Genomic DNA, 24402 nt, shown 5'->3' with positions numbered 1-24402 from the left:
GCCGGCAGGGGGCGGCAGCGGCGCCGCCGTTGCCATAGCGACCGGGCGGACGCCATGGCCGCCGTGCCCGCGCCGCTGCCGCCCGCCGAGGCCGAGGCGCTGGTGCGGGCGCTGCAGGGCACCGAGCTGCGGGACACCGGCGGGCAGGGGTGCGGGGACAGGGTCCTGCGAGGGGGAACGTGAGACAGGGACTTTAAATTTGGGGGGGTCCCTTTTGGGGCTCTTCGGGGAGAGGAGGGATCCCGGGTTTTCTCCCCCCGCCCCCCCAGAGGGTCACGGTGGGGGTAAACGGGGTTGCCAGAAGGTTTAGGGTAAAGAGAAGGGGCCCTGGTTTTGAGGTGAGCCCAGAGGGTAAGGGTGGGGTGAGGGGAGAGAAGTGGCTGCAGTTCTGGAGCCTTCCTAGTAGGACTGGGGAGGAACGGAGGGTTCGGGAGCAGGAGGGCGAGGAAAGGTCGAGGATCTGGAGTGTCCCCAGAGGGTCCGTGTGGGGTCGGGGGAGAGGATGAGTCACAATTCTAGAGCCTTCCTCAAAGGACTGGCAGAGTTAGGGGGGGTCTAGGGGGAGGGGAGCCAAAGAAGAGTCCCAGATCTGGGGTGCCCTGGAGGCTCTGTGTGGGAAGGGGTGATGGAGAGGGGCCCCCCAGTCCTGTGGTGGCCCCAGTGAAGGTGTCGCTGGGTACAGGCAGGAGGGCAGGGCTGCCCCAGTGGACCTGCTGCCCCAGGGACCGCAGGCTCAGAGCACAGCAGGGGATTTTGGGGGTTCCAAGAGCAGGTTTCCCTGCACGAGGGACCCTCGGGAGCACAGCAGAGCCCCTGTGCCGGATTGGCCAGGGGTCTGTGGCACAGATGTCCTCGCTGGCTGCCCCCCAGATGGCTTCGGCAGCACGAGTATGTGGAGAAGCTGAACATGCACGGCATCCTGAGCGCCTCTGCTGGCCAGGAGCAGCTGCTCACCGAGCTGCTGGTAACCTACGCCAAGGTGAGCTTCCCTGGGGGCCGGAGGGATCCCCCGGCTGGGCTTGTCCTGTGGGCAATGTGCAATTTCAGAATAAAATGGTGAAGAATCTTGTTGTATCTCTGGAAAAGTCATTTGACTGGTGACATTTGTCAGTTTTGTTTTTTAAAAAAAAAAAAAAAAATTAAAGATCAAGCTGTGGTATTTCTGCTTGCTGGTCTCTGGTTTCTCTCCTGGAGATTGTTTTGGTGTCTTTTATGCACTGGCCCCACCAGTTGCGGATCTCTACCCTATATCTGAGGTGTCCCAGCCCCAGGATGTGCTGGGCTGCACCAGGGTGTGTGGTTGCCTGGATCTGCCCAGCCCCTCGGGATCACCTTCCCCCTTTGCAGCCCCAGGAGCTCTGCCCACTGCTCTGTTGGGAGAATCTGTTGGTTCCTGATCTGGATGAATACAGAGGATGCCCCAGGGCCGCTTTCCTCCCTGGGAGGACTCCAGCGTGGCTGACCATTAGCAACAAAACTGGTTCCCCCTGCAGCACTGGTCTGAAAGGCGCTGCTTCCCCATCCCTTCCCTGTCTAGATTCCTGTTCTCATTGGGGAGCTGATCTCTGTGGAGATCTGGAAGCACAAGGTCTTTCCCGTGCTGTGCCGGCTGGAGGACTTCAAGCCAAGGAGCACCTTCCCCATCTATGTGGTGGTGAGTAGAGGGCAGGGTGGAAATGGGGTGGGCCCAGCAACCCTTGAAAATAAATGTCACCCTCAAGGTGTCAGAACTGGGGTTTTATATCTCGCCAGGTTGTGGTGGACAGTGGGACACAGTGGGAAGTGCCTGGTTTCCTACAGCCCCGAACAACAACATGCCTTTGCCCCCAGGAAGGGCAGGGACTTGCTCCCAGGGAAGGTTGGATTTGTGGAGGGCTGTACCCTCTCTAATCCCACACGGGGCTTGCAGGAGCTGCTGGATGCAGCAAAAGCCACTCCTGGAGGTGGCTGAGCTCATGGCTCACAGCTCCCAGTGCTGCCCTCGCTCCCAGGCAGTGATACCCTGGGGTGTTTGCCCCTCTCTCAGCCCTGTTTTTCTCTGGCACTTCCAGCCAGAAGCTCTCTGAGGTTACATGCTCTGGCTTAACAAAAATGTAACTTTTTTCTTACTTTGCTCCTGGGAGCAGTGGTCCTTTGGGCCATTCTTGGCAAGGGAGTGATCTCCATAGCTGGACTTCACTGCAGAGGGATGCAGCACTTGAACCAAGGGAGATCTGCCCAAGTCTTGGAAGCTTTAGCCCATTTTCAGTCCAGGGTAGCACCTTGCTGGTGCAAGGTCGTGTCTTCCCTGAGCAGCCAATGGCCTCGAGGCAGTTATCCCGTGGTTCCCAGCCCTGGGACAAGGCTGTCTGCCCCAGTCCCAGGGGCTGGGAGAAGCACAGCCATGCAGAGCGCTGTCCTGGCAGTGGCTCTGTGCCAGAGTCAGGGGCTGCAGCTTCACCAAGGGCTGTGGTTATCCTGCCCCTGCAGCACAGGCAAAGCCCTGCCTGCTGGGAAAAGTGGCTCTCCATCGATGTGTTAGAGTGTCACAGGCATATTAACATAAACATTAATATGAACTGCATGAACTGGGGTTGTTTTAAAGGTTGCATCACTTGTGTTTTTCTCTTGGACTAGTTTTTTTGGCCACAACTACACAAGCAGGTTCTTAGAAGAGCTCTTTTAGCTGTCCCAGTGCCTGTGTCCTCAGTGCTGCTCCACTGTTAGCTCACTCTTGCCATCCTCCTCCCACAGCTGCACCATGAAGCCTCCATCATTAACCTCTTGGAGACGGTGTTTTTTTACAAGGTAAGAGGCGGGTTCAGCTTTCTTCAGTGGAGAGTCCCTTGGGGGGTGGAAGGCTATGGCTGTGGGGACTGGCCCTGTGTGAAACTCCTGTCGTTGTGAAGGAGATCTGTGAGTCAGCAGAGGACAGCATTCTGGATTTAATTGATTACTGCCACCGAAAGCTGACCCTGCTCGCGGCCCGGAGCACCAAAGGACAGGCAGTGGAGCTGCGTGCCCAGGACCTGGCCAGCCCCTCGTCCATGCAGGTGAGGAGGAACTCCTGGAGCAAGCTGAGGACATGTGTGGTGGCGAATGTGGGCAGCCTGCAGAGGCAAAGGGGAACCTTCCCATGGAGAACGCCTTGGCTGTGATCCTGGTGAGTCCCGCCCATCTCACAGGGTGTCTTTGCTGGTGCTCCTCTGTTGCCAGCAGCTCCACCCTGCAGCCAGGCTTCTGCCCTCTTTGGTGACAGTGACAGGCTGAGGCTTCCTGCGGGATGGAGAGTTGACACTGCAGGGGTTTGGCCGTTTGCCATTGCTCCTGGAAGCTGCGGGGGTGTCTCTCCCTGGAGCTTGGCAAGCCACCCTGGGTCAGGCTGCTGCTGGAGTTAAACATGAGAGGCTTCACCTACAACTAGGAATTGTCCTAATGTGCTTCCCCCAACTTCCTTCGCTCCCTAAGAGATACCTCCTCTGTGCTGGTGTGGGCCAGCAGCAAGCCTGGAGCTGTTCCCAGTCGGGTGTTCCCAGGCTGCCACACACACCTTCCCGCAGTGGGAGATCTCTTTGCCTCTGGTGCTTCTCAGCACCTGAAATTGCACATCAGGAGTGTCTGGAGGAGCAGGGTTAAAGGAAGCCTGTACGTCCCTGGGCCTCTATCCTTTGGCTTGTTGCCCAAGCACGTGCCCCTCTTCCAGAAAAGGGAAGGAAGTGGAGGGCTCTGGAGTACAATAGGGATGTTTTCCAGGAAATGTTTTCCCAGCTGGGGAGGGGAAGGAGCTGTCTCTGTTAGTGCTTTGACATGACTGAAGTTGAAAACCCAGACCTTTTTGAGCCAATAAGGTTCTCAGAAGCGCTCATCTCCCAAGAAGCCTGGTTTCCTCTGATTCATTCCAGCCTCTCCTGACCCTTTGTACAATAACCCCTATGAAAAAGCTGTTCCTGCCCTCTCCTGTGTTGTGGAGCCTCTTGTCCTTTGTAACTGTGTATGGTCGTAACCCCTGTTCTGCTGTGCCCCAGAAGCACAGGCAAAAGATAGTCCCTGCCTCAAGGTAGCAGAGATGAGGTCTGGAAACCGGGAGGAGCTGTAGGAAAAAGCCTCACTAGGGCAATTTGGAGAGGAAGGAAGAGCCCATAAGGCTTTCTTAGTAATGTGTGAGGCACCAATACAGGGAACGCAGAGCTGCTTACCACAGAAATCTGGAAGGGAACTGCTGCAGTGGCACTTTGGAGAAATACAAGATGCTGAGGTCAGTGCTCTGCACACAGAAGTGTGAGCTGCTGAGCATCTGGGACTGGAGAAAAGCTCTGCCTGGGCCAGGGAGAACTTGGCCCTGCTCTGCATAGCCATCCCCGTGGTCTCGAAAGAGGCTGAGTCAGAGGGTGGCCAGGCTGTTAGGCTGACCATGTGGGGATGAGCAGGGTGCCCAATCCAGTCTGGGAAGGGAAAAAGGCTGGGTGGCTAGAGAGTGTGGCAGAGCTGCGGGCTGGGATAACCACAGGCAGATATTCTAGCTGGAGGGGAGAGGCAGATGCAGGGGGGGTGGATGTAGGGCTGCAGCTGCGCCGGGGTCAAGTTTCTCTCTTCTCCTCCTCTGGTTCCTCTGCAGTTTCCTCCTCCCTCAACCCTCACAGGTCTTTGCAGGGCCATGGGCCACAAGATGGTCCCCAAAGGGGAAGAGAGGAGCGGTTTGGGACCAGCCTCTTTCAGCCTCCTGTGCAGGAGCACTGCTGCTGGAAGTCAGTCATGACCTGTCAGGAAGATGAGGGATGAGCAACAGTGGGTTGCAAGCCACTTACAGTGGCTGCCCTGGCAAACAGGCAGGGAAATGAGAATGAGAAACAGCTTGTTTTGAAGAGCTCTGTTTTCCTCCCCAGTCTGTGGTTACCACTGCACAGTCAACAGCTCCTGGGAAATGGGGCCTGAAATCCCAAGGCTGTGCTTTTCCCTCCACAGGAGCTGCAGAAGCAGGCAGAGGCGATGGAGTTCGAGATTTCCCTGAAGGCCCTGTCTGTGCTGCGGTTCATCACCGACCAGGTGGAGAGGTGGGTGCCCAGGAGCAGCAGAGGACATGTGCTGAGCTCTCTGGATGAGATTCCCATGGGGTCACAGCGGGTGCCTGGACCCTGTTCAGCAGCTGGCTGTACCCCCAGTGGCAGTGGCACCGTGCCTTGGGAGGAAAACACAGCAGCACTCCACCCTGCTCCATGGTATTCCTGGGGAACCCAGAGCATTGTTTCTTTCCTGCCTCTCCCAGTTGCCTCAGGGAGCATTTGTAGATACAAATTCTGGCATTACTCTGTGAGTGCCATTTCACCCTTTCTGTCGTGTCTCCAGCCTGCCCCTCAGCGCGCTGACACGGATGCTGAACACCCACAATCTGCCCTGCCTCCTCGTCGAGCTGGTGGAGCATTGCCCCTGGAGCTGCTGGGAAGCAGGTATGGATCGTGCCCTGTGGTTCCTGTGGCACCATGGTGCTGTGCTGGGGCCTGCATCCACTGAGGGGGCTGAGCCCTTGCAGAGCTGCTCTCCCTCTCCCCTCCCCTCCAGCTCCTCACTAGTGCTCACCAACTGAAGCTTGGGAACAGCTGCAGCACAGCTGGGCTGGGGGCCTGGCAGTGCTCCCAAAAGCTGATCCTCACATGGGGCTGGGTCTTTTCTGAGTTGATCATGGTCAGGACTGGAGTGTAAAATGTCTGTCAGGCCCACGTGCTCCTCTGAGGAGTGTTCTGGACACAGAAAGACCAGAGTTCCAATCCCAGCCTGCCTGCACCTTTCCGGGACAGCACTAAGAATCAGAGCCAGACATGGGGTCCCCGGCAGCAAACCGATTGCCCTGATGCTGCTGGTCCTTGAGCTTCACTCTTGCCAAAGGCCCCTGATCAGGCTGTGCCCATCAGCCATCGCCTCCCGCACTTCTTCAGCCCCCTGAGCCTCCCAGCTCCCCCCCTGCCTGCCTCAGAGCAGGGGCTTGGAGCGTGGGAACCTGTGCTCCCCCCAGCCCTGCTCCAGGGGGTCACAGCACGGGCAGGGGAGGAAGAGCTGCTGGAAGCACGTGGCTGTGTGCCTGCCGAGAGCAGCCCAGCTGGATGTAGGAGCTTTCCTCTTTCCTCCAGCCACGAAACACATCCCTTCTCTCTGCCTGTGCACTTGAGGTATTGGAGGGAGCTTTGATCCCAGGCCCTGAGGGAGGGACTGGAAAGAGACAAGCGCGAAGGCATTTCCAGGCTGTGCAGATGCAGGGTCACATCCTGCTCCATCCCCCAGAGCTGCACAGTAGCTGCTGGAGCTTGTTTTGTCATTTCTGTTACATCCATGCTACTTTTGGTTTTCCTTGACAGAGAAAACTTGGGAAGGGTGGGTATTGGCCATGCTGGTACCCCAAAATGTGCCTCTTCAGCTGCTCTGTTGTTGCAGCAACTGTCTACCAGTCCTCTACACTCCTGGCCAAGTACAGAGGGAGATGTCTCAGAGATCTTTCCATTCCTGCCACAGCCCTATTGTTTTAATACCTATTCTTTCTGCTTTTCTTACTCTCTAATATATTGCCTCGGTACAAAGTAGGCTGCTATGCTGAGCAACGGGTGGGGAAACTGAGGCAGGCAGAAGCAGAGGGACTTTCCTGCAAGTGAAGTGAGGCAGTGACCACAGGCCAGCATCCCCACCTCTGAGCTGTCTTCCCTCAGGCAGTACTGTGCCTCCCTGCTCCTTCTGTCCCTCAGGCAAGCTCAAGAAGTTTGAGAATGGCACATGGCACGTGGTGCCCCCTGAAGACCAGGTGAAGATGACCAAACTCGATGGGCAGGTGTGGCTTGCCCTCCTCAACCTCCTGCTCAGCCCCGAGTGCCAGCGCAAATGCCACTTTGATGGCTTCAACAAGAGCCAGCTCCTCAAGGTAGGACCCTGCAGCACAAAGGCCATGGGCCTTGCAGCAGAGTGGGACCTTGCCAGCACTGGGCACCTCTGGACTCTCACCCATCCTCACTGTGCGCTCCAAGGAGCCAGCGGTGGGATAACAGCAGGTCTGTCACTGTACCAGCAGCAGCAAAGCTTGCCTTCCTTAATGCACCTCATGAGACCCCTGTGGTTCACTCTGCCAGTGCCTCACAAACCCCTGCTCTTGCCCTGCTGCTTCCCCAGCTCTGACTCCTTTGTCTTGACCTCTCTCCATTCTCTCTCCCCTCCGTGGCCACAGCTCCGTGTGTTCCTGACAGATGTCCTCATTGACCAGCTGCCCAACCTGATGGAGATGCAGAGATTTCTGAGCCACCTGGCAGTGACAGAGCCAGCTCCCCCCAAAAAGGATCTCATCCTGGAGCAGGTATCCTTTGGCTCTTCCTTCACCTCTCCAGATGCTCTGCTTTAAGCCTGATAACTCTCTACCTCCTTCTTCTCCCACTAAACTCTGGAGAGGTACCCTGGAAAAACAGCCAAGCACCCATCTTGTAGTTACACTCTTATTGCCAGCAAAGCTACCTGTGGGTGATGTGAGAGCTTTGTCCTGCCACTGCAGTGGCCAAGCACTCACATCTAAAGACATAAATGCTGTGGTATAAACAGCTCTCCAGGTCACACAGAGTCCCTGGGATGGTGGCTGCATGGAGCAGACACAGCCCCTGGCTTGTTTTGACAATTAACTCTTCATCTAACTTTTATCAGTGTTTTCCTGCTGAATTCTGGACTTCCCTGGGAAGTGTCCCCTTTTACAGCCCTGGCTGGGGGCTTCTTGGCACACTGTGTACTGAGGGACAACACAGTCTGCTGATAGAGGCTGGAGTCAAACTGGTCCCAGCTGGTGTGTGGACCTCGGGAGTTGGGCACTGATGGTCTTCAAACACCCATGAGGTTCTTGGGTTTTTAATCTGTGCAGTGGTAGTCTCTGGAGAAAAGCGTTTCCACTGCCTTCTCGTGAGCTGAGGGGAGAAACTGAGTGTGGGGGCAGATCTGCAAAGAGGCTACTGAGAAGAGCTGGGAGAGCAGAGGCTCTTCCCCACTGCTGGAAGCTCCCACGCCACTTCCTGGAGCAGATGAGTAGGTTGGGCAGTGGCCTTTTGGGCTGTGTGGAGGGGAAGCACACTGTCCCCACGTACCTGGCCCATGGCCTGGGAGGAGGGTGACGTACCCTGTCAGCACTGGATGTGGCTGATCCGTAGGCACAGCCCAGGCCAAGAGCTGGGCCTGGGGAAGCTGCAGACCAGCAAGCTGAGTGGTTGGGGCTGGGGATGGCAGCAGGGCGGAGGTGGACATGGACTCAGGCCAAGTGCCTCGACTGCCAGCGTGTCGGTGGCACAGCAACAGGCAGCTGCCACGCTGGGGACCCTGTCCAGGCTGCTGCCCTTCTTGTAGCTCTGCTTTTGTGCCCTTGCTGCTCCTGCTCGTGCCAATGACCAGGGCTAAGCCCGGGGGGCAGGCAGGGGGAGCCAGCTGGAAGCACAGACATGGGCTCCCTGCTCTGCCCAGAAAGCAGTGAACTCACTCCTTGTCACTGAGCCAACCTAAGGAAAGGCCTTTTTCCATTCGGTTGCTCCCAGAGCAGCCTCCTCCCCTTCCAGGCCTGGCTATTTTTACTCTGCTGGAGAAGGCAGTGCTGTTTGAAGCAGCATCGTCCTCTCCAGAGCTTGAACTCCCCACGCTGCTCTTGGCTGGCGCGTTTCCTTTTGAACTGGCCAGCCCTTCCCCGAGTGTTCATCTTCAGGGAAGTGACGAGTGGAAAAATCTGCTCAGGCAAACGGCTCCGGAGCACGGGGTTCATGCTGCTGCCAGCACGCAGGGTGCTGAGATCCCAGGGCTTTCTCTTCAGGAGCCCAGGCCTCGGGGCTGAATACTCATTCCCAACCAGACCCCAAGTTTTGCTTTGTTTCACCTGAACGCTCATTGGCAAGTGGATCCTTCCCCTCCATGTACCCAAAAGCACACATTGCCTCTGCTCACCCTCACCCTTGTGCCCAGAGCTGGCTGCCTCCCCCCTGAACAGCCCCAAACCACAGCACCTTTGGTCAGACTGCTAGAACCCCTTCCTCCTGCCCTGCCTCTCCCACCAGGTTCCTGTCATCTGGGACCACATCCTCAAGAAAAACTCGGGGAAGTGGGAGGCCATTGCCAAGCACCAGGTGAAGCACGCCTTCAGCCCCACCGAGGAGGAGCTGAAGCTCCAGGCACGCAGGTGAGGCCCTGGTACGTGCACATGGGGTGCCAGTGGGGCCAGTATCCCCATTAGCAGGGGCTGGAGCTCAGCACTGGGAGGACAGAGGGGTCTGTGGTGGCAGGGTGCAGTGGGGACAGCTTGCTGCAGGTCAGCAGTTCCCCATGAACAACCTCACCCCTCTCTGCCTGCACAGGTGGGCACAAACCTACAGCCTGGACATGATGGAGGCTCTGGCCCCTGACAAGCCCCGCTGCAGGGTGTGTGGTGTAGAAGCAGCCAAGAGGTGCTCTCGCTGCCGGAACGAATGGTACTGCACGCGGTAAGGGAGCCTTGCCACCCCCTGTGTCCCCTGCAGTCCTCTGTGGCCCCCCCTGCAGCCCTTCAGTGCTCCCCAGAGCACCAGAGACCTCACCAGAGGATACTGAGAAAGGGCCAGGGCAAGCCAGGAGTCCCACCCCTGTTCAGCACCGCCGGCTCTCCACTGGCCACGTACCTCTCCAAATCTTGTGGGAGGGTGATGTGCTGGGCTGCTGGTGCAGGAGGTGCTGGTGAGTGTTGTGTTGCAGCTGTGAGGTGCTGAGCTGCCTCTACCCACAGTGACAGCAGTGACGGGCTGGGTTTTCTGTGGTGTCACTGTTTCTTTCCTCTGCATCTTGGTGTGGCAGGGGTGGGGAGGAAAGCACCCATGACCCCGTGGGTGCAGGTGACAGGCTGGGATGTGGCAGCTGGGATGGTGGCAGTAAATTAAATCTTCTCTGGTCCTGAACCATCTGGCAAGGTCTGGTGCTAAACCGTCTTAGCCCCCGGAACTGGGGGCCACATCCATCTCCCTCTTGGGCTAATGCTGGGCCATGCCAGCTCCCCTCCAGTGCCCAGGGGACTGTGGTGCTGGGGTTTGTCCTTGTTACTCCTTCACTCCCAGAGGTGGACATGGCTCCACTGCCCCTGACAGCAGCTTTACCCTCCACAGGGCCTGCCAGGTTCAGCACTGGCAGAAGCACAAGCCTGCCTGCAACCTGATGGCTGAGGTGCCGAGGAGTGTTGTGGATGACCTGTAAGAGAAGGGGTGTCTGGCATCTGGCCCATAGCTCAGCGAGGCTGAGGTTCCCCAGTGTGCAGCCCAGCAGCTGGAGAGAAGCTGGCAAAGGCCCCTTCTGCCTGCTCCCAACCCCAGGCAGCACTGGCCGGGCTTGTCCTCTCCTCTCCCACTACCCCACCATGCTGCCTTCTCTAATAAAACTCCTTGTGCACCCCACAGCTGCTTGGCTCCTGCTTTTTCTTCTCCTAGCTGAAGATGCTAAACTGCTTCCTTTCCTCCCTTGCACCCAGGGAGAGGCATGTGTGTCCGTTTTCCCCTCTGCAACAACAGAAATCCCAGAGAACCCAAAAAAAGCCTCTAAGGATGTGGTTACCAGAGGGACCAAGCCCTCTGCAGCCGGTGAGGGAAGGGGGCGAGAAGGCCTCCCACCACCTCTTACTGTCGTTAGAGCAGCGTGGGGAGCAGAGGATGTGGTTTGCACAAACACCTCGCTGTGAATTTCTCGGGTGTTCCTCATCTGCCACCTTGCAGGGACAATTCCCCCCCTTTCCTCTCTGTTGATGTGGTGTTAGCACCGAGGGCTTGGCCCCCTGCCCCCCAGTATCACCAGTAAACAGGGTTTACTGGTGGGGATGTACCTGGGGTGCATCCTCACCTCTCACTGCCGAAGGGCTGCAGCCTTGGTCTGAGCATGGCTGGGAAAGGTTGGCGAGGCCATGTCCTTTTGCTGATGGGGTGCCTAAGACTCCCTGACACCCCAAAATAGGCTTTGCAGCAGCGCTGCTGCTGCAGGACCCATGACAGCAGGCAGGAAACCACCTCGGTCCAGCTGCAGCCCCGACTGAGCAGCTCGAGCTTGGAGCATGGAGTAAACTCACACCAAACCCAGGCTGCACGTCCAGGGCTGCAGCCAGCCCGAGTGGGTCCAAGGCTCTCTGGCTGCCAGAGGTGCCTTTAGCCCCTTCCCCGCTGGGAACTGAGGCAGAGACCGCAGCTTGTCCCGGTCCTGAGAGAGGTGGTGGAGAGAGCGGGATTGCCGGAGCGGGCCCCCCCCCTTCCTCGGCGGCGGCTCCGGGAGCCTCATCCCCGCCTCCAGCCCGCCCCGCCGGCCTCGCCGGGACCGGAGTTGGCCATCGAGACCCCGGGGCGTTTCGCCGTCTCCCCCTCTCCTGCCTCAGTTTCCCCCGCGGTGCCCGGACAGGGCGGCTCCTCCCGGTCCCCGCCCCGGCCCCGACCCCGGTGCCGGCCCCCGCCTCGCCGCCGCTCAGCGCCCGCGGCTGCCGGGCCATGGAACTCATCGAGCTGCGGGAGCTGCAGCCGGAGCCGCGGCCGGGCCGGGGCCGCCTGGAACGGGCCAACGCTCTGCGCATCAGCCCGGCCCGCCGGCCCGGCCCCGGAGCGCATCCCGACCCGCGGCTGACGGCGGCACCGGGCGGCGGGCACCGCTTCGAGCCGCGGCGCCGCGGGCTGCACACCTGGTGCGATCTCTGCGGGGACTTCGTCTGGGGCGGCGGCAGGAAGAGCCTCCAATGCCGCCGTGAGTACCGCGCCGCGCCCCGGGCCCCCGCACCCCTGCCACTGAGCATCCTGCCTCCGAGCACCGGGCATCCCGGCACCTGGCATCCCTGCCAGGCACCGGGCATCTCGCCACTCTGCTTCCTCGGCACTGGGTGACTCCACCGAGCACTGGATAGCCCACCTCCGGGCACCCCCACCACCGGGCACCCCTTTCACCGGGCATTAAGCATCCCACCATCAGGCACTGAACATCCCAGCGCTGGGCACCCACACTGGGTGCTCGATACCAATTACTCCCACCAGGCATCCTGGTGTTGGGCACTCCCACTAGTTGGGCATCACAATACTGAGCACCTTCACCAGGCACTGGGCAACTCCATTCAGAATACCCTCACCAGACACCCCACATCCCTTTACTGGGCACCTGCACCAGGTACCAGGTATTCCAGCACTGGGCATCCTCACTGGCCACTGGGCATCCCAGTATTGGGCACCCACACTGGTACCCATGCTGGGCATCCTAGTATTGGGCATCCCAGTACCAGGCACTGAGCATCTGACACTGGACAGCCCAGCAGGGTGCACAGGCACTGCAGGACCAGCCAGCACGTGGCACAGCACCATGTCCCACGTGGGTGCTACCCCTGGATCCCTGGGCACTGCATGGGCAGGCAGCCCTTGTCCCACCATGCATGAGTGCCCTGACCCTGACACCCAGGCTGCCAGTGGCGGTGACAACTGGTCCTGTCCCTGTCCCCAGACTGCAGCTTCACCTGCCACTACCGGTGCCGGGCCCTGGTGCGGTTGGACTGCAGTGGCCCCCCGGGTGCCAGCGATGAGGATGATGGCAACGAGCAGGTGCTGGAGAAGGACACCAACGTGGTAAGGCCTGGGCCCGTCCCTGAAGGAGAGGATGGGCAGAGGGTGACCAAGCTGGGGGCTGCCCAGGCTTGGGGGGGGCTATGTCAGGCTGTGCCATGTGAGGCCATGTCACAGCTGTGACGAGCCTTGCTGCGTTTTGCTGTGCCATGCCGGGCTGTGCCATGCCAGGCTGTGACAAGCCTTGCTGGACTAGACTGGGACGGGCTTGGCTTTGCTGGGCTGTGTGAATCTGTGCCATGCTGGGTTGTGCCAAGCCTTGCAGGGCTATGCTGGGCGGTGGAGCCGTGCCGTGCCGAGCTGCCCGCTCTGCACCGAGCCGATCCGATCCGAGCCATGCCGGGGCACAGCCGTGTCCGGGCGGGCGCGGGTGAAGTCACCGCCGGAAGCGGGGCCGCCGCGCCGCCCCCGGCCCGCGTCAGCCCCACGGCCGGGGCGGGGCACGACCGGGACCGCGCCGAGCCGGGAGCGGGGCAGGACGCGAGAGACGCCGCGCTGAGCCGAGCCGGGACCGCGATAGGGACCGGGCGGAGCCGAGCCGGGACAGGAGCGCGATAGAGGCCGAGCTGAGCCGAGCCGGGACTGAGACTGGGGTCGGGCGGAGTTGAGCCGGGACCGAGACCCGGGAGCGGGCGGAGTCGAGCCGCGATAGGGACCGGGAGCGGGCCGAGCCGAGCCGAGCCAAGGGCCGGGCTGAGCGGAGCCGGGCCCAGGAGCGGGACCGGGCTGAGCCGAGCCGGGAGCGGGGCGAGCCGGGCCCCAGCCCGGGGGCCGGCCGGGCTGGCGCGGGGCCGGGTGTGCCCGTGTGCCCGCCGGCCCGGCGGGGCCGCGGGCCGGGCGGGCCGGGCCGTGCCCTCCGCCAGCGCCGCCGGGACCGGGGCCGTGCCCGGGACCGGTGCGGGGGGCGGCGGGACCGGGGGCTGCGGGGCGGCGGCGCTGGCCCTGCGGCGGGGCGGCGCGGGGGGCACGGGGGGCAGCACGGCCAGCAGCGGCTACTGCAGCCAGGAGGACTCCGACTCCGAGCCCGAGCTCTTCTACACCGCCCGCACCTCCCTCGGCCGTCGCCCACGCCGCCGCCAGGTCGGTCCCGGGCCGTGACGTCATGGGGGGGACACGGCTGACATCATCGAGGAGCACACACACACACCCCCCGGGGCTGGGTGCTGGGGAGCAGGCGAGGGTGGGCTTGGTGCGTGGGGAACACACGGGATGTGGGTGGTCCTGTCCGGGAAGTGAGCGTGGGTCTGCTATGGGGTGAGCATAGGGGTGAGCATCACCCTGCTGCGGGGTGAGTGTGGGGCTGGGCATGGGGTCAGCGTGGCCCTGCCGTGGGGCAGCAAGAGTGGCAGCAAGCATGGCCATGCCATGGGACACGCTGGCCCTGTCCAGGTGGATGTGGGGTGAGCAAGGCACCGTGAGGTCAGTGGGGTTTTGCTGTCTGGCACGGCCACCCCAAGGCCCTCCAGGCTGGAGCTGCTCCCGGAGAGGGCAAAGGACAGCATTTGGGGGTGACAAGGGTGAGCCCCCTAGGCAGCCTCACAGCTGTCCCCATCCTGCAGGGACCCCCGCAGGGTCCGGCAGTGCCTGCATGCTCTGGGGTGGCTTTCAGGGCTGGGAGCCCCTCAGCGCCGTGGGGACATGTGCAACACTGTGTGGCAGCTCCGTGGCCCCACGTAAATACTCATTAGTGGGTGCGGGTGGCAGGGATGCCTAGCCGGGGTGCCTGGGTCCCTTGTGTGGGGCCAGCACTTTGAAGTGGGGTGCCGGCGGCATGGGCGGGCTGCACCCCCGGCCCGGCCCTCCTACCTCAAATCCCAGGGCGTCCCCGCGGGCTCCCAGCCTGCCCAGACGCCCTGGTGCCGGGCTGTCGGCTGCCGGCGCTCTGCCTCGGGACGCCTCTCAGATCTGAGGTGCCGGGAAGGGACGCTCATCCCCGGGTGTACTCGCAGCCGAGTTCACCCACCCCCGCAGCCCCACGGACGAGGGCTGGGGGGGCGGCCGGTACCAGTGTCCCCGGAGCAGGGCTGGGGCCGCGGTGAGCTCAGCTGTGCTTCCCCGGCACAGCCCAGCTCAGCGCCAGTCGGGCTGATGCAACCCCGCGCAACCGCCCGCGCGTGTCCGTCGGTGCCGCGGGATGGGCCGGGGGCCGGCGGGATAACCGGGGTAGGCGGGGAGCTTCCCCCCGCCCGCAGTGCTGCTCAGCCCGGCTGCTGTCACACAGGATGAGCCCAGCGAGTGGGAGAAGACAGAGCTGGACCAGACGCAGGTGGAGCAGCGGATTAAGGAGTACAACAGCCAGATCAACAGCAACCTCTTCATGAGCCTGGTATGGGGCCAGCGCAGGGCTGGGCGGGAGGGGCACGGTGCCTTGCCCTGTCTCCGCTCACCCCCACACTGGTGTCTCGCAGAACAAGGACGGCTCCTACACCGGCTTCATCAAGGTGCAGCTGAAGCTGGTGCGCCCCGTCTCAGTGCCGGCCACCAAGAGGGGCCCCGCCCTGCAGGCGGGGCGGCCGCACAGCCAGGGCGTGAAGCGCCGAACCTCCTTCTACCTGCCCAAGGGCACCGTGAAGCACCTGCACATCCTGTCGCACACCCGTGCCAGCGAGGTCATCGACGCCCTCCTCCGCAAGTTCACTGTCGTTGACAACCCCCGCAAGTTTGCCCTCTTCGAGAGGTCTGAGAAGGATGAGCAAGGTAGTGTCCTTGATGAGCAAGGTGGCCCTGTCCCCACAGCGGTGGCTGTGTCCCCATAGTGACAGTTTCCCCTATGGTGGCAATGTCTCCAGAATGATGGGGTCTCCCATGCTGGGAGCATCCCCATGGCAGTGGTGTTCTCATAGCAGTGGTGTTCCCCATGGTGGCAGTATCATGGCAGCAGTGTCCTCCCTGACAGTGGCAGCTTTCCCAGGGTAGCAGCATCTCTGTGGTGGCAGCATCCCTGTAGCAGTGGTATCCCTGCTTTGGTGGCAGTGTCCTGTGTCACCATGGGCGTGTCCCTCCCCCCCTCCCCCCTCCCGTGGCAGCAGATTCCCCCATGTCAGTAGTTTACTCTGCGGTGATGATGTCCCTGTAGTGGAAGCATCCTCGTGGTGGCAGCATCCCTGCAGCAGTGGTATCCCCCCTTTGGTGGCAGTGTCCCTTGTCACCATGGGTGAGCAGAGTCTGCCATGGAAGTGGTGTCTGCTGTGAAAGTGGTGTCCCCAGTGAGGGTTATGTCCCCGTGGTGGCACTGTCCCCCTGGCATTGTCCCTGCTGTGACCTGTGGCCACCCTTGCAGTGTACCTGCGGAAGCTGGGTGACGAGGAGCAGCCCCTGCGGCTGCGGCTGCTGGCCGGCCCCAGCGAGAAGGTGCTGAGCTTCGTCCTGAAGGAGAACGAGACCGGGGAGGTGAACGTGAGTGTGGGGGGACAGGGAGGGGGCTGGCACCCGCATCCCTGGGGAGAGGGGCCGCGGGGGGACACGGCAGGTCCCCGTCACGATGGCCGCCCCTGTGCCCTGCAGTGGGACGCCTTCACGCTGCCGGAGCTGCAAAACTTCCTGCGCATCCTGCAGCGGGAGGAGGAGGAGCACGTGCGGCGGCTGCAGCACCGCTACGCCCGCTGCCGCCAGAAGATGCAGGAGGCGCTGGCCACACGCACGCCGGGGTGACCACGACGCCCGCGCCCGAGGCCAGCCAGTGCACCGGGACTCTTGTCCGCCGGCGGGTGGGGGCACCGGGGAGGGGGGTGGAACGGGGCACCACGGACCCACCGGGCTGTCACAGCCCCCATGGGGCCAGCCCAGAGAGTGGGAGTGCCTGGGGGGAGCGAGTGTCACCCGGGAGTGGGTGAACCCAGGGGAGCGAGTGTCACCTGGGGGATTGGATGTCCCCAGGGGAGTGGGTGTCCAGAGGGGAGCGAGTGTCACCTGGGAGTGTGTGTCCCCAGAGGAGTGGGTGTCCTGAGGGGAGCGAGTGTCCCCTGGGAGATTGGATGTCCCCAGGGGAGTGGTGTCACCCAGGAGTGTGTGCCCCCAGAGGAGTGGGTGCCCTGAGGGGAGCGTGTCCCCTGGGGATTTGAGTGTCCCCAGGGGAGTGGGTGTCCTGAAAGAAGCGAGTGTCACCTGGGAGTGTGTGTCCCCAAAAGAGTGGATGTTCTGGAGGGAGCAAATGTCCCTCTGGGAGTGGGTATCCCCAGGGGAGTGCGTGTCCAGGGGGAGTGAGTATCACCTAAGAGTGTGTGTCTCCAGGGGAATGGGTGTTCTGGGGGAAGAGTGTCCCTGGATGAGTGAGTGTCCCTGTGGGGGAAGCAGGGCATCGAGCACCAATAAAGACATCTTGGTGACGAGGCCTGGCCTGCGGTGTGTCCTTGGCTGGGCGGGAAGGGACGGGACGCGGAACCCTCCGCGCTGCCAGCGGGCCGTGGGTCCCCGCACGTGGTTCGGGGGAGCAGCGGGAGGGGCGGGACTCGAACCCGCGGCCCCCGGGGCGGGAAGGAGGGCGCGCCCCGCGCCGCCGTCACGTGTGGCGGGCGGCGGAAGTGGCGCAGCGGCGGCGCAGGCGGCGCTCGGTCGGTGTCGCCGGGCGGCTCCGGGCCGGCCCCGTCCCTTCCCCCGCGGCCCCGCTCCCGCCGCCGCCGCCGCCCCCGCCATGGGCGCCAGCGGCTCCAAGTCGCGGGGGCTGTGGCCCTTCGCCTCGCCGGCGGCGGGCGGCGGCGGCCCCGAGGGCCCCGGCGGGCAGCAGGCCCTGGCCCGGGCGCGGGCCGCGCGCGCCGCCACCCCCTTCGTGTTCACGCGGCGCGGGTGAGAGCGGGGGGAGAGAGGGGCGCGAGGGGACCGGGAGGCTGCCGCGGGGCGGGGGGCTCTGCTTGGGCCGGGAGGGGCCGCCGGCACCGCCGGGACGGCGGCGGATGGTCGGTGCAGCCCCCCAGGGCCGGGGTGGGCCCGGCCTGCCGAGCCCCCGACCTGCCCCGGCCCCCAGCCTGGCTCTCACCCACCCGCCTGCCCTCTCCTCCCGGCAGCTCCATGTACTACGATGAGGACGGGGATCTTGCTCACGAGTTCTACGAGGAGACAATCGTCACCAAGAACGGGAGGAAGCGCGCCAAGCTGAAGAGGATCCACAAGAACCTGATACCTCAGGTGGGGTGTGGGGAAGGGTGGGGGCAGCGAGGGTGAAGCGCCACGGTGACAGCTGAAGTCCCGGTTTTGCAGGAGGCTTCTCCCTCAGGGCATCTTGGGAAGGCGGAGGCTTTCTCCTTCCCCCAGTTGCTGCCTCAGAGCCATGACTCCTGTGTGTCCTGGCTCACACCCCTGTCACCTGGTGAGGGAGGGTGGTGGCACCCTCCAGCTGCCCTTTTCGGAGAGAAGTGTTGCCTGAGCCTTTTTAGATCTGCCAGACTGGGGAGATAGCTCAGCCTGGTGTGTTTTTGGGGCACAGAGCGCCAGGCAGCCCTTCATGGCCATGGTGTCTCATTGCCAAGCACCTTCCATGAGGTGTGGGGTGCTGTGCTGGCTCAGCCCATATCATGTCAGTGCAGAGGGCCAGGCCCTGCCTTGGGGAGCAGCAGCCAAAGCCCATCACCCACTGATGTGAGTGGGCACGTCCCCTCCAGCTGCTCAGTAGTGATGACAGCTCCATGTTTTGCACCTCAGTGCAAAAGTCTTTTCTCAAAATAAGCAACTGGTGTGGTGCTGGGCAGTTGCTAGGACACTAATAGAAGGTCTTGGTGCAGGGGCAGGATAGCCTGTGTGTAGGGAAGCTTTTGGGGGCATAAATGGAGAAAAAGGTAGATCAAACCAGGGCTGGAGAGAGACACTCTGCAGGAGTCTTTTGTAAGTAAGCAGAAAGGCACGGCTCTAGCAAGCCTTGGGACGAGCAGTGTGCCCTTAGGGGTGGGCAGCTGTGTGTGTCGTATTGTTAGGTTTGGTCAGTAGAGAAAGCAGACACACACACACAGAGTTGAGACCAGAGTAGTCTAGAGAGCTGTCTGCTTCGTAAGTGCAGCAGCCTCCTTTATTAAGGTAGTTAGCCCCGACTTTCCCACACACTTTCTGTAAACATAGTTTCTACAGAACACCAGAGAACTAACACCTGCAGTTGTGAACACAGCCGACATCTCCGTCCTTGCACATTCCATCCTGTTTATCTCCTTTCTAGTCATCTCCCTGATTCTCAAGGCTGCTCTGTTTATGTGAACGGTTAATTAACTTCACTGCTCTCCTGGGAACGGCCTAATACCATCCAATATTTTAAGACTGTCAACTTCTAGGGGCTCGGCGGGCCTGCTGCCTCCCCGCACAGGCAGCCCCCCAACAGGATGGGACCTCTCTGAGCACTGCACTGGCAGTTATGGAGGGAAGGATTTGGTGCTGCTTCCCAGACTGACATTGTTGCAGAGGCAGTCTTGGGCCATGGGACTGACTTCTCATTGATCTGGGTTGAAACTCATGCAGTTGGAAAGCTTGTCTGAGCCAAAGAGAGCAGGTACCAGCACTGAAGAGCCCTTTGCTAGCTCAGGCTTTGCTCTGGCTCTGTGGGTGCAGGCCCAGCCTTGAGCCCCCGCTCCCCCCTCTGCCCCCAGCCCACCACCTGCCAGTGGCTCCTCCTGGTGCTGTAACAGGAGAAGGCTTGAACGGACCGTGGGAACGGTGCCTGTGGCTGCTGTGGAGGGATCGTTCATTCAGTAGCCTCCCCTCCCCTCTGCACAGAAAGCTGCTTTTCTTGTGTGCCAGCTGCCCCGGCTGCGTTCCCTCAGAGAGCTCTTTTCATTCCTTTAAATCCCGTGAATGGAAGGTGCCGAATGAAAAGCACGGACGGCCGATATCTGCCAGTCACGCACCAGCTGCTGCACGGGCAGTGCCTGGCAGAGCAGCTCCCTCCTTGCTCGCCCTGCCATGTGTGGCAGCCAGCCATGCTGCCCTGGGCTCTCCAGGGACGAGTTCGAAGGGCAGAGTGCCTGTGCTCTGCCTGCTGCTCTCAGGCCCTACCACGTGTCACAGCCACTTTTTGGACCCTGGCCCCTGTGGTTACTCTAGGGCACAGTGTCCTCTGTCCTGGGGTGACTGGCAGGGCTCAGGCGTGTTGTATGTCAGTCCCTTTCTGATCACCACTCTGACTCTTCTTTCAGGGCATAGTGAAACTAGAGCACCCTCGCATTCACGTGGATTTCCCGGTGATCATCTGCGAGGTGTGAGTCCCAGACATCTCTGCCTGCGGGCGGGAGGCCCTGCCCCACCGCCCCCAGCCTTGCCGGGCCAGGCTGCCCCATGTTCCCACCCGAGGAGGACTCCGGGCGCGCGGCGGGACAGTGGCTCTCCCCTCGCCCGGAGGTGAGGCGGAACGGAGCAGGCCCTCGCAGGAGATGGGTGACCTTGTGCAACGACTGCTTAAAAACATCCTCGCTTGAGTCAGAAGACTAAAATACCTATTGTAGCCTCTAGCCCATGTTGGATGGGTAACTGGAACTGCAGACGAGCTGCTGTGTGTGAGCTGTTAAAGGGAGAGTGAGCCCGCACTTCTCACCAGAGAGAACCCCCTGCTTCTCAGGTATGCAGCCCAGGGAGGGCCAGGGCACGGTGACCCACTGCCCAAGGCCTCCGGGGCCCGCAGGTTAGATGGCCAGTGTTGCAGCGTGTCCCTTGACACGGGTGTGAGGTGATTGGTCCGTTGACGGAGGATGAACAGGGCAGGCTGAGGGGTCTTGAAGCACATTTGGCTGGCTGCTGTGCTCCTCTTGGGAAGGGGACGGAGATCAGATGCCGCTCTCTTGGACCTCAGTCTCTTCCCCCTGTGCGTTTCCCCGCTTACACTGGCTCTGGGAAGGCTGGCTTTGCTGCTGCCTGCTGGAGATTAACAGAATTGAAGAAGTTTGACTCCTTGCTCATGGTTTCTCAGAGAGGGTCTCGGTGGCATAGTTCCCCTTCAGTAGGAGAAAAGAGCCGCCAAGTCTCCTCTCTGGATCCCAGGGTGAAAAGTACTTTATTTGAGTTGAAGGAAGCCAGGGCTCTCTTCTCATCTGCGCTGTAGGTCTAGTTCTCTGCACAGACGCACGGCTTCCATGCGCCGATGTCTGATGCCTCTCATGACATAACCAGAGCTCTCAAACGATGCGATCTCTTCACTGGTCAAGCCGATCTCGCCTCTCTGGGGAATACGTTTTCCCCTGTCATCCTGAGATGTGTGAGTTTTGGGAGCCTCTGGTCCAATCAGGCTATCAGCTTCAGTATTTTTTGATCTCTCAGTCCAGAGATCATCCCCTTGAACTGTTTCACCATTGGAATCTTCACTACTTGAATTGCTGGATTCCTTCCTGCTCTTCTTGTTTTTCTTCTTCTTTTTGCTCTTCTTTTTCCTCTTCTTGCTTTTCTTTTTATCTTCATCACTGGAGTTCTGCTCAGACTCCGACTCACTGTCGCTGCCCTCAGAATGTTTTCTGCGCTTTCTTTTGGATGCCTTACGTTTTTTCTTCTGTCTTCTTTTCCTCTTCTGGGCTGGAATCCGAAGAACTACTCTTAGATTTTGCCTCTTCATCTTCTACCGGTGTATGCTCATCAGAATCGGGGTCAGGAACCTCTGGTGGCAGCCCCCATACTTCAGGTGCCCCCAGCTCTCCAATTCTCTCAGTGAGTCTCCTCTGCCGCAGGATCTCCTCCTTCTCCTGGTACTCGGGCCAGCCCTTGCCGTGGTAGTGGTGTGCGCGGTGGAGCGCAGCGTGCTGGGGCTGCGCGACCGCGACCGGCTGCGGCTCCGCCGGTGGCACGGGTGCCTCGGGCCATTGGGCTCGTGGGAGCGGGATCGGGATCGGCAGGCGCGGCACTCGGGGCTGGCGGCGGGTGGGGAGCGGGAGCGGGACACCATGACCGCGGCGGGGCGGGGGAGGCACTAATTATGAGAATTCAAGAAGTTCGACTCCTCGCTCGCGGGTTCTCGGAGGGGGTCTCGGTGGCACGGTTCCCCTTAGGTAGGAGAAAAGAGCCGCCAAATCTGCTCTCTGGATCCCAGGGCGAAAAGTACTTTATTTAAAACTCCGCGGGGTTATAAGGTCTCTGGGGGAGGGCTTAGAAGGAGTAACTTGATTGGGCCAAGGTCCGGGGGAAAAGGCGCGGCTTGAGGGCTCTGCTAACCAACGGGGGATACAGGAGGCCCAAGTGCAATAACACAGCCAGGGATTGGGCAGAGGCGGATGAGACAACCAAATATGGTTGTGCAGAGGCGGAGACCGATTGGGGGGGGAGACGGCATGGGACCGAGTGGGGGGGCCGCGTAGACCGGGGGAAATATATAACTCAGGGAAAAACCGTACAATAAAACGGAAATAGTTGTTGTTCTTCTGCTCCGCTCGATCCCAGAGAGCTGCCGCTGTGATAGAACCGCTTCTAAAGTCGTTCTTCCCAGGCTTCATAACTTTTGCATTCCCCCACAGGAGATCTCTGCACTCTGTGGCCACTGCTGGTGGCAGCAGGGTCCCAGCTCTGCAGCAGGCTTGCCTCCCCCGTTGGCACACTGGCTCCTGCTGAGCACCGTCCCTCATAGACTCATAGAATCAGCTGGGTTGGAAGGGACCTCCGAGATCATCAAGTCCAACCCTTGATCCACTACTGCTGTGGTTACCAGACCATGGCACTGATGCCACATCCAGTCTCATCTTAAAAACCTCCAGGGATGGAGAATCCATCACTTCCCTGGGCAGCCCATTCCAATGCCTGATTACCCTCTCTGTGAAGAATTTCTTCCTAATATCTAACCTAAATCTCCCCTGGCACAACTTAAGACCATGCCTTCTTGTCTTGCTGATAGTTGCCTGGGAGAAGAGGCCAACCCCCACCTGGCTACAACCTCCTGTCAGGTAGTTGTAGAGAGTGATGAGGTCTCCCCTGAGCCTCCTCTTCTCCAGGCTGAACAACCCCAGCTCCCTCAGCCTCTCCTCATAGGACTTGTGCTCAAGTCCCTTCACCAGCCTAGTTGCTCTTCTCTGGACCTGCTCCAGCACCTCAATATCCTTCCTGAACTGAGGGGCCCAGAACTGGACACAGCACTCCAGGGGTGGCCTCACCAGGGCTGAGTACAGGGGAAGAATCACTTCCTTGGACCTGTTGGCCACACTGTTCCTGACACAGGCCAGGATGCCATTGGCCTTCTTGGCCACCTGGGCACACTGCTGGCTCATGTTCAGCTTCCTGTCAATCCAAACTCCCAGGTCCCTTCCTGCCTGGCTGCTCTCCAGCCCCTCTGTCCCCAGCCTGTAGCGCTGCTGGGGGTTGTTGTGACCAAAGTGCAGGACCCGGCACTTGGCCTTGCTGAATCTCATCCCACTGGAATCAGCCCAACTCTCCAGCCTGTCCAGGTCCCTCTGCAGAGCCCTCCTGCCTTCCAGCTGATTGACACTCCCCCCCCAACTTAGTGTCATCTGCAAATTTGCTGATGGTGGACTCAATCCCCTCATCTAAATCATCAATAAAGATATTAAATAGAACTAGGCCCAACACTGATCCCTGGGGGACACCGCTAGTGACTGGCTGCCAACTGGATGCAGCACCATTCCCACCACTCTCTGGGCCCGGCCCTCCAGCCAGTTCCTAACCCAGCACAGTGCCCCTGTCCAAGCTGTGGGCTGCCAGCCTTTTCAGGAGTATGCTGTGGGAGACGGTGTCCAAGGCTTTGCTGAAGTCCAGGTAGACACATCCACAGCCTTCCCCTCATCCACCAGGCGGGTCACCTCATTCTGCCAGGCTGCCGGGCAGTGTCCTCGCCCCCCGCTGCTGTTTGAACGTACCTCCCTGGCAGGTGAGCCTTGACTGAGCCAAGCAGGAAAGGAATCCTCTCTCTTCCTTCCCTGTCCCCCAAAACAATCAACTGGTGTACCTGCCCCAGCTTGGAAATCTCCCTGGGAAATCTCCCTGGCGATGTGAACTGTGGTTCCTCCCACATCCCAGCTGGCGGCAGAGGGGAGGCGCGATGCACTTTAAAGGGGGAATTTCTACCCCGCCTTGGAAGGTCCTGCTCTTCTCTTCCCTCCTGCACGAGGTCTTGGTGGCACCGGAAAAGCTCTCACCCCTGTGTGTGGCCAGGTGCTGGGGGAAGAGCTTGACCCCAAATGCCCCTCGCCAGCACAAGAAGCCCCTTCCTTCCTGCTTGGCTGTGCCTGGACCGGGCAGGTGGAGGAGGACCAGCAGCAAGGCACAGCTTTAAAGTGGGTCAGAGCCTGCTCCCCACAGCAGCCGGCTCAGCTTTCCTCCTCTTTCGTTCCAGAACTTATTTACTTTCTAAGCACTTCAGATGTTTGCTACCTCGATTTTTAATTTAAGCTACTGGCACTTGGCTGCCAGCCCCGTCGGTGTCTACGTTGGATGTATCCATCGCCGCGTCCGTTGAGAGCCGCCCGGGCGCGGGGCCACATTCCCGGCTTCGGAGAGATAACAGCGGCGTGGCTGTTGCCGTCTTCCTGTCACCACCTCTTCCCTTCACGTCCCTCCACCCGCTGTTCCCATCGACAGGAGCGAGCACGCAGGGTGAAGTGGATGTGCTGGCTGCCACCAGGCAGGAAAGTGGGAGGGCAGGGCTCGTCTACACTGTGATGCTGGGCACTTCTCTCGACATCTTTTGTTCTGCTTGCTTGAAAGAGTCTTGTCTTAAAACAATCTCCCACTGAAGTGTTTCTTATTCGCACCACCCTCTCCTGAGTTTCTCCCAGGCCGGAGCTCCCTGGGCAGGGCATCCCCTGAGGCTCTGCTGCAGAGCAGGAGCTGCTGTCCCCAGGAAGAGGAGAGAAAACCATGGTCGCACTGTCTGTGCTGCCTTGCCCCTCTGCTCTTCGAGGGCATGGGAAGCTGCACTGAAGCCGCTGCGGGTACTGGG

The 24402-nt window shown here is 60.7% G+C and overlaps 3 protein-coding genes and 1 pseudogene across 3 annotated transcripts; 3 read left to right on the top strand and 1 right to left on the bottom strand.

The window, feature by feature from the left end:
- Positions 1 to 39: 39 nt before the first annotated feature.
- ZMYND10 (zinc finger MYND-type containing 10) lies at positions 40 to 10387 on the top strand. The gene is made up of 12 exons (XM_027710047.2): positions 40 to 149; positions 871 to 979; positions 1538 to 1654; positions 2734 to 2787; positions 2889 to 3032; positions 4942 to 5030; positions 5323 to 5423; positions 6708 to 6880; positions 7181 to 7306; positions 9027 to 9148; positions 9324 to 9449; positions 10101 to 10387. The coding sequence occupies exons 1-12, from the start codon at positions 55 to 57 to the stop codon at positions 10186 to 10188; spliced, it is 1344 nt and encodes a 447-aa protein (XP_027565848.1). The 5' UTR covers positions 40 to 54; the 3' UTR covers positions 10189 to 10387.
- A 1069-nt stretch (positions 10388 to 11456) lies between these two features.
- On the top strand, positions 11457 to 16309 carry RASSF1 (Ras association domain family member 1). Its single transcript, XM_027729679.2, has 6 exons — positions 11457 to 11706; positions 12448 to 12569; positions 14788 to 14892; positions 14975 to 15263; positions 15847 to 15962; positions 16071 to 16309. Exons 1-6 carry the CDS (start codon positions 11457 to 11459, stop codon positions 16215 to 16217), a joined length of 1029 nt encoding a protein of 342 aa, XP_027585480.1. The 3' UTR covers positions 16218 to 16309.
- An 801-nt stretch (positions 16310 to 17110) lies between these two features.
- Positions 17111 to 19987, top strand: TUSC2 (tumor suppressor 2, mitochondrial calcium regulator). The gene is made up of 3 exons (XM_027726734.2): positions 17111 to 17348; positions 17567 to 17687; positions 19676 to 19987. Exons 1-3 carry the CDS (start codon positions 17197 to 17199, stop codon positions 19739 to 19741), a joined length of 339 nt encoding a protein of 112 aa, XP_027582535.1. The 5' UTR covers positions 17111 to 17196; the 3' UTR covers positions 19742 to 19987.
- Positions 19988 to 20438: 451 nt separating this feature from the next.
- Positions 20439 to 21405, bottom strand: LOC113990803 (annotated as a pseudogene).
- Positions 21406 to 24402: the final 2997 nt, after the last annotated feature.

Source organism: Pipra filicauda, unplaced genomic scaffold (genome assembly GCF_003945595.2).
Source record: "Pipra filicauda isolate LSUMZ 115617 unplaced genomic scaffold, ASM394559v2 scaffold103_size3290846_pilon, whole genome shotgun sequence".
NCBI lineage: Eukaryota > Metazoa > Chordata > Aves > Passeriformes > Pipridae > Pipra > Pipra filicauda.
The sequence above is the reverse complement of the archived record's forward strand: the minus strand, read 5'-3'. Positions and strand labels throughout refer to the sequence as shown.

Coding starts and splice junctions, on each gene's coding strand:
- TUSC2 (XM_027726734.2), top strand. CDS start 17,197: ATGGGCGCCAGCGGCTCCAAGTCGCGGGGGCTGTGGCCCTTCGCCTCG. Junction 17,349..17,566: donor TTCGTGTTCACGCGGCGCGG/GTGAGAGCGGGG, acceptor TCCTCCCGGCAG/CTCCATGTACTACGATGAGG. Junction 17,688..19,675: donor ACAAGAACCTGATACCTCAG/GTGGGGTGTGGG, acceptor CTCTTCTTTCAG/GGCATAGTGAAACTAGAGCA.
- ZMYND10 (XM_027710047.2), top strand. CDS start 55: ATGGCCGCCGTGCCCGCGCCGCTGCCGCCCGCCGAGGCCGAGGCGCTG. Junction 150..870: donor CGGGACACCGGCGGGCAGGG/GTGCGGGGACAG, acceptor GCTGCCCCCCAG/ATGGCTTCGGCAGCACGAGT. Junction 9,149..9,323: donor CTGAAGCTCCAGGCACGCAG/GTGAGGCCCTGG, acceptor CTGCCTGCACAG/GTGGGCACAAACCTACAGCC.
- RASSF1 (XM_027729679.2), top strand. CDS start 11,457: ATGGAACTCATCGAGCTGCGGGAGCTGCAGCCGGAGCCGCGGCCGGGC. Junction 12,570..14,787: donor TGGAGAAGGACACCAACGTG/GTAAGGCCTGGG, acceptor GCTGTCACACAG/GATGAGCCCAGCGAGTGGGA. Junction 15,264..15,846: donor GTCTGAGAAGGATGAGCAAG/GTAGTGTCCTTG, acceptor CCACCCTTGCAG/TGTACCTGCGGAAGCTGGGT.